Genomic DNA, 7,344 nt, shown 5'->3' on the forward strand with positions numbered 1-7,344 from the left:
GCAGGCACAGAGCAATGCCTGTGTCACCACGGCACCATGTCACAGAGGCGCACTGGGACCTCAGGGAAGAGGGGCTGACCCCAGCAGTCACTCTGGGGTCCCCCCACTGCCACTCTCGAGCTACCATGGCAGGTAAGGCAGCAGGCTCCCTCTCTCCTGGCACTGTGGCCCTCCAGGGGATGCCAGTGCCCCAGATCTCACCCCAGCGCCCATCTGGGCATTTCTCCACAGAGAGAATTTCTTCACAGATGCTGACGGTGCTTCCGACACCCGACGCAATTATCCCTGGATCCTGTGTGCGTCCATTGGCCCCTGCTGCAATGCAGCCCAGCATCAGCGGAGCAGGGCCAGTGTCGATCTAACCCCTCCCTGTCCCCAATGTCACCTACATGGTGCCTCAGGCTTCTGTCTGGACTGGGGTACCAGGTGTCCAAGGACAGGGAGTGCAGCTCCCACCTGGGCGGATGCCCCAAACAGTGGTTCAGCTGCCACCTGGGGGGGTCTCCCAAGTGGTTCAGCTGCCACCTGGGGTGATGCCCCAAGTTGTGGGTCAGCTCCCACCTGGGGTGAAAACCCAAGTTGTGGGTCAGCTCCCACCTGGGGGGATGCCCACAACAGTGGTTCAGCTCCCACCTGGGGGGGTCCCTCAAGTTGTGGGTCAGCTGCCTGCTGGGGTGATGCCCCAAGTCGCGGGTCAGCTCCCACCTGGAGGGAAGCCCCCAGCTGCAGGTAAGCGACAACATGGGAGGAAGCCCCGAGCTGTGGGCAAGCGGCCATGTGGGGGGAAGCCCCCAAACTGTGGGTCAGCTCCCACCTCAGGGGGGTGCCTCCCATTGTTTTTCAGCTCACTCCTGAGGGGTTGCCTACAGCTGTGGGTCATCTCCAACCTGGGGGGCAGCAGTTACCCCTGCTCATGCTCCTACCCGGGGGCATGAAGCTGGGTATGCCTCCCCCCAGTGACCCTGCCCACTGCTGGGATCATCCCCCAGTGGCAGGGACAGTGCAGCCCCAGCAGCTGATGGGGCTGCAGCCTGGGGCTGCGTTGTGTGGGCAGCCCCCGCAGCCCACAGGCAGCTGCCTGCTGCAGGCTCCCAACCACCCGGGCCCCTCAACTGTCCTCCAAGGACCTCTGGTGCAGCAGCAGGTGCTCCTTGTGCCTGGCACCCTGCCCACCATCTTAGAGCAGGAGGAGGAGCCCTTTGGAGACGCCATGGTGCACACAGAGGACCAGGGGCAGCCAGCACCCATCAGCGTGTGCCCCCATCCCACCAGGGCTTCACTTACCTGCAGCATCGCAGCGCTGGAATCAGGTGGTGAGTTTGGGGGCTGCAGAGCGGGCAGCAGGCTGGCCGTACTGGGTGGCTGTGGGAAAGATGGCATTGCCTCACTGTGCATTTTCTTGCTTTTCCAGCAGCAACAACCAGCTCAGACATCCCGGAGGACATCACTGACATCGGTGACCTCCTGGCTTGGATGAACAGCGGTGAGTTTGGGGGCAGCAGAGCTGGCGGGCGAGTTTTTGCACCCATTTGGTGTGGGAAAGCTGGCCTTAACCCTGTGGCGATTTTCTTTCTCTTCCAGAAGTGGCACCCAAAGAGGTCCCGGACAACATCCCGGGCATGGATGATGACTCGGCCAAGTGCCCAGCCCCTCCCTGCACCACCAGTGGGCACCAGCAGAGCACTGGCAGCATCCAAGCCACCAAGAGGAAGCTGCCGCAGAGCCAGGATGCTCCAGAGCAAAAGCACTCACGCTAGGCAAAGCTGGGTGGGCTCAGCAAAAATGGGAGCATCAGAGTCACTCTTTTTGAAGCACAACAAACATTTTCCAGAAATAAACATTAAACAACATTCCTTCCTATGTTGTGGGCATCACTGTGGGAATTTCCAGCTGATAGAACCAGCATCCCATTTCCTGGCACCCCATTTGACTGTCTTTGTTAAAAACTAGCTGAATCCAGCACAGTTTCTGTCCCAGAGAGTTAGCCATTCCTGGTTCACCAGAACTGAATCCACACATCTCACCCATCCCAGCCCAATAGGTGCTGCTGCTACTCCTCTTTTCAAGTCCTTTGGCAGTCATACTACGCATGAGCTTCAAGAGATAGACACATGTAAGTCATACTACACACAGAGGGCAACAATATGGGTAATCACAAAGACTAGCCCAAGTACCTTTGATGTACCCCTGAAATACTAACTGCAGTCACAAGAACACAGACAGATAGTCCCACCCCACCACTGCACTCTCATCATTGAGATACATAGACCTTCCATTTCTCCAATCGCAATTCCCGCATATGCACAGGCCCTATGCATATGAGCTCAGGCTCTACATCTACCTGAACTGCTGGGCCCTGGATCCCCTCAATCAGTCTTGTCTCTCACCTCTGTCTCTCCCAATGTGGCCTTCACTGGTTAGTCCAGCCTGAAACTCACTAGCAAGTTACATAGCCTCCACACAGAAGGACCAGTTTCAAGAGTACCCAGAACCTGATATCTCCTGTTGCTGCCCATCTGACCTTCACACTGCTGTGACACTCTTTGAATATCAGAGCTGAAAGTTCATTTATGATTATGAAGCCTGGAAATTCTTCACCCTTATCTCTGATAGCATAAATGGCCTTCTCCCTGAATGGTAATTAAAATGAGAGACAATTAGAAAAAAGTAATAATAAAAAAATGTGCAGGAGTATGCTTTAGCCTGAACTGTTCTCTGTTACAAGAAAGCAAGAAAGGAGTGACTATTACCAGCTGCAAAGTTTACTAAATTATCTCATGCTTGTCTGTATTCAACCATAATCAGTGTCAGATACCTTTGTCTTAACCCAGTCTGGGCAAGTAATAAATAATGAGACCTACAGCCAGTTTCTTGTTGGGATCACACAGGCTCAGAGAAAAGAATTATTTATCCCCTTACCATGCAATATGTTTTAATGGAATGTGTGCCATTGTTGGTCCAGACTTTGTTACCTGATTTGCTACTCTACTATCCTCACATTTCATATGACTGTTCTTCTCTTCCTTCTCAGCATTGCATTTTTGCCTGGTAAGATCAGACTCTGATACAGTGCTCATTGTTTGTACAAGGTTGTGAAAGCTTTTGGCAAATAAGATTAGTGGGGCTCTGTGGGAGACAAGCATGTACTTGAGTATACCATATTATTTAGATATCCCTTTCTAGATATATCATGTCTCATCAGTTCTGTAGCATAAAAGTCTGTATCTAATCAGCCTCTGAATTATCTTGCTTGTGTAAGAGAAAAAAAACCTATGGGCAAATAGTTAGCAATTAACACTACACTAAAGCAGTAATGCATTTCTTCATTAACAGAAAAAATAACAGCATAAAGAAAAAGTATCATGATGGATATAGGAAAACAGTACTGTCAGAATATTATATCAAAATATTTTTCTCTTTTTTTTTCCCCTCTACCACCACAATGTAATTACAACACTTAAGAAGAAACAAACTTCTCTACTGTTCCTAACAAAAGCAAGATGGAGAGACTACTGAAAACCGTGAAGGGTGACTCATGTCTCCTAAGTTCTGTGTCTAAAAATATAAGCAACAATTTAATCACATTTCTGTTTTCAGTATTTGAATTCTAGGAAAAGAATTGTTGTCTGCCAGTGCATATTCTGTAAAAGAGTAGAGATTTGAAGCAATCAACAGAGATTTGAAGCCTGCACTAGAAATAGATTGGCCAGCAGGAGCAGGGAGGTAATTAATCATCCCCCTGTACTCAGCACTAGTGAGGCCGCACCTCGAGCATTGTGTTCAGTTTTGGCCCTTCACTACAAGAAAGACATTGAGGCCCTGGAACGTGTCCCGAGGAGGGCAACAAAACTGGTGAGGAATCTGTAATACAAGTCTTACAAGGAGCAGCTGAGGGAGCTGGGATTGTGTAGTATGGAGGAAAGGAAGCTCAGGAGAGACCTCATTGCACTTTACAACTTCCTGAAGGGAGGTTGTGATGAGGAGGAGTTTAGCCTCTTCTCCCTAGCAACAAACATCAGGACCCGAGGAAATGGCAGCAAGTTGCACCAGAAGAGGTTTAGGTTAGACATAAGGAAAAACTTTTCTCTCATAGAGTGGTCAAGCACTGGAATGGCCTGCCCACGGAGGTGGTGAAATCACCGTCCCTGGCAGTGTTAAGAGGCATCTGGATAAGGAGCTACGAGATATGGTTTAGTAGCTTGTGGTAGCAATGGTAATGGGAGGACAGTTGGACTAGATGACCTTCTAGGTCCTTTCCAACCTCATGATTCTATGATTCTATGATCACCATGTTAAAAAATCATCAAGATATTATAATACATTAAGGCATGACAGAAACAAAATTGCCTATCCTTTCCTCGTATGATTACATACTTTTTTCCTTTTCCTCCACTGACAGTATAGGGTGGATCTCCTCTGTTACAAAAAAAATCAATGCTATGTGATGAGGAAAGCTGGTTACTGCAGAATTCTTGCCTGTTACTAAATTCAGAAAGAGTGACTAATGTGATTCCAAGCAGAGAGAAAAGGTCTTATTAGTCAAAGAAAATGAATGATTCTCTGGAAAATTCCTGTCAAGTCATTTAATCTCTCTCTTCACAGATGGTCACTATTATGTTCCTTATTTCCTAAGCGTTCAACTTGATGAGCTGATAATTAATTGATGGACATGCTGCTCCATCACAGCAACAAATGAGAATGAAAAGAAGGTGAGTTCTGGACATCAGAAGTCCCTTTCAGCGCTAAGCATTCTGAAATTAACAGATACTAGAAACGTCAAATTAGGAACTTGCTCTTGCAGAACCCTATTACGCTTATCTTACCAGTTCTTCTCTTCAATTACAAAATAGAACTCTTTCCTCAGCAGACAACACAGGGTGATGAATTGATAATGATTTTCATTCTTGGTACAATGGTAATGGTTTCTATAAAGTCCAGAAGCAAATTTTGAAAAAGGTACCATAGGATGAGATTGAAACATTGTTGAATATGGAGAGTAGATAATACAGAGATACTGCTTTAAATATTGTATATGATAATGCTATTATTAATTTTACATAGTACACAGTCTCATGTAGATATTACCTATCTTGAATTTTCTATTAGGAGCTGATTTCTGTATGCAACTCATTTTGAAGAAAGAGAGGCAATATTCACTAATGTAAAAATAAAACACAACTTAGATTCCTACATACTTGATGTTAGGAGACAGTATATCTTATTAATTTACATGTAACAAATATTTATGTATTTATTTATTTATTTATTTTAAGGCATTTCCTTGTGATCCAGATACATGAATTCTATAGTTGAAACTTGAAGCTTGAATACATCAGGATTTGAGCATTATATGCAAAAGTACAAAATACAAAATGCAAATAAACTAAAAATACACAAAAACATTAAAAAAGCATTTGTGCAATGAAGCTGAGATAGTATTCTCCCAAAAAGTTTACAAAATGTCACATCTATGAGAAGAGACTGAAGGAACTGAGGCTGTTCAATCTGGGGAAAGGAGGCTGAGGGGAGACCTTTTTGCTCTCTTCCAACATCGGAAAGCTGCTTACAGCGAGAGTGGTGTTGGTCCTGCCTCACTGGTGACAGGATGAGGGGAAATGGCCTGAAGTTGTGCCAGGGTAAGATTAGGTTGGATATCAGAAAAAACTTCTTTACTGAAAGGGTTGTTAAGCACTGGAATAGGGTTTCCAGGGAGGTGGTTGAGTCACCATCCCTGGATGTGTTTAAAAACCATTTGGATGTGGTGTTCAGGAACATGATTTAGCAGAAAATTGTTAGACTTAAGGTAGTACAGTTAGGTTGCAGTTAGACTTGATCATCTTTAAGGTCTTTTCCAACATGAGTGATCCTATGATTCTATCTGTTTGCATCTCAAACTTGCAGCAACTTCTGCAAATATTTGACCACCAATTGTATCTTGAGCTCAAGTACTCAAGCTCTTTCATCAGAAGTGACATGCTTTTCCCTGAATTTATTAGCCTGAGTTTGGTGAAAATGCCAATAATTTTCCTTACCCTTACATTTTCATGAAGCAATTCAACAAACTAGACAATGATCTGTTTCTATGCTTTACAGTCCTGATCATACAGAAGTGATGACAAAAAAAAAAAAAGACAGATGTTAAACGCAGTTCTTTTTCCACATAGCTTGTCTCTTGTCTTTCTCTGTATGTACTTTATTCTGTATTCTCTCATCTACTGTGTATATACTTCATATGTCTATTTACAAATGTGTTCAAGATATTCAGGATATTTAACTGATTTAACAAGTCAATTTTAATTACTAATTCAAATAATGAATCAGGATCATAAACCTTGAGGACCTATATTTCCTTCTCTCCAAACCCAAGTTCTGAAGTCACGTTAAATCTTTATATGTAGGAGACTAACGATATTTAAAATAACAGAGAAAGTAGAACACCATAAAGAATGCTGAGTTTTAGCGTGATTGCAATTATTGTCATGTTCAAATATATATTGGCAACTACATTAAATGTCTTAGCAAAACTTAGGAAAAAAAAGACATCAATAGATGCCTCCTGTCAGAAACAAACAAACAAACAAACAAACAAACAACATTTAACCATAGTAGCTGCCACTGTTTATTCCCAGAATCTTCTTAATAATAGTTTTTATGTTTTTCAAGTTTGCTTATGAAAGATTCATATTGCAGGCTTATAATTATGAAAATTATCCTTTCTGCTGTAGTGCCCTATTAGGAATTTTTGGTGCTAGGCATGTACATATTGTCTGCTTTTACACAAGGGCTTCATCGCCAAATGTCTTCTACAAAGCTGGTCAGCAAGAGTCATCAACTTGTAAGCCATTTTCATTCTTGTTCTGATGGCAAGAAAGATCATTAACTGAACAATATATTTAATCTCACAAACATTAGCTATGCTCTTGATTTGCTAATGTTAACTTGCTAGAGTTTGTAAAATTGCTGTAATTTCTCCTGGGTTACACAAGTCCTGTCCTATTATCCTTAGTCTCTGCTACTGTCTCTTACTCACATAAGTCCTTAACACAGAAAGGCAAATCTAACAGTCTAACACGCACACATACACACACACACACATAAAAATAATAATTAAAAAAAAAGTCTAATGAAATCAAAAAGAAAAGAAAAAAATGATAATAGGCCAACAAAATCTAGGACTCAATAAAAGACTGAATTCAAGTCTGGGTATTTTGCCTTGAGCTTTGCTGCTAACTGTATTTGATCAATATGGTACTGGATAATCTTTAGTGCCACAGTAATATGACTGTGTTCAAGAAGGTACAAGGGTCACAAAGGTTCGAGGTGGAATTTAAAGAACCCCATTGA

The 7,344-nt window shown here is 43.6% G+C and overlaps 1 protein-coding gene across 1 annotated transcript; it reads left to right on the top strand.

The window, feature by feature from the left end:
* The first annotated feature begins 775 nt into the window (after window positions 1–775).
* LOC122155937 (arginine-glutamic acid dipeptide repeats protein-like) lies at window positions 776–1,757 on the top strand. The gene is made up of 3 exons (XM_042810319.1): window positions 776–1,313; window positions 1,412–1,483; window positions 1,582–1,757. The coding sequence occupies exons 1-3, from the start codon at window positions 776–778 to the stop codon at window positions 1,755–1,757; spliced, it is 786 nt and encodes a 261-aa protein (XP_042666253.1).
* Window positions 1,758–7,344: the final 5,587 nt, after the last annotated feature.

Source organism: Centrocercus urophasianus, unplaced genomic scaffold (assembly GCF_019232065.1).
Source record: "Centrocercus urophasianus isolate 14NV4802_14NV808 unplaced genomic scaffold, USGS_Curo_1.0 seq_12, whole genome shotgun sequence".
Lineage (NCBI taxonomy): Eukaryota > Metazoa > Chordata > Aves > Galliformes > Phasianidae > Centrocercus > Centrocercus urophasianus.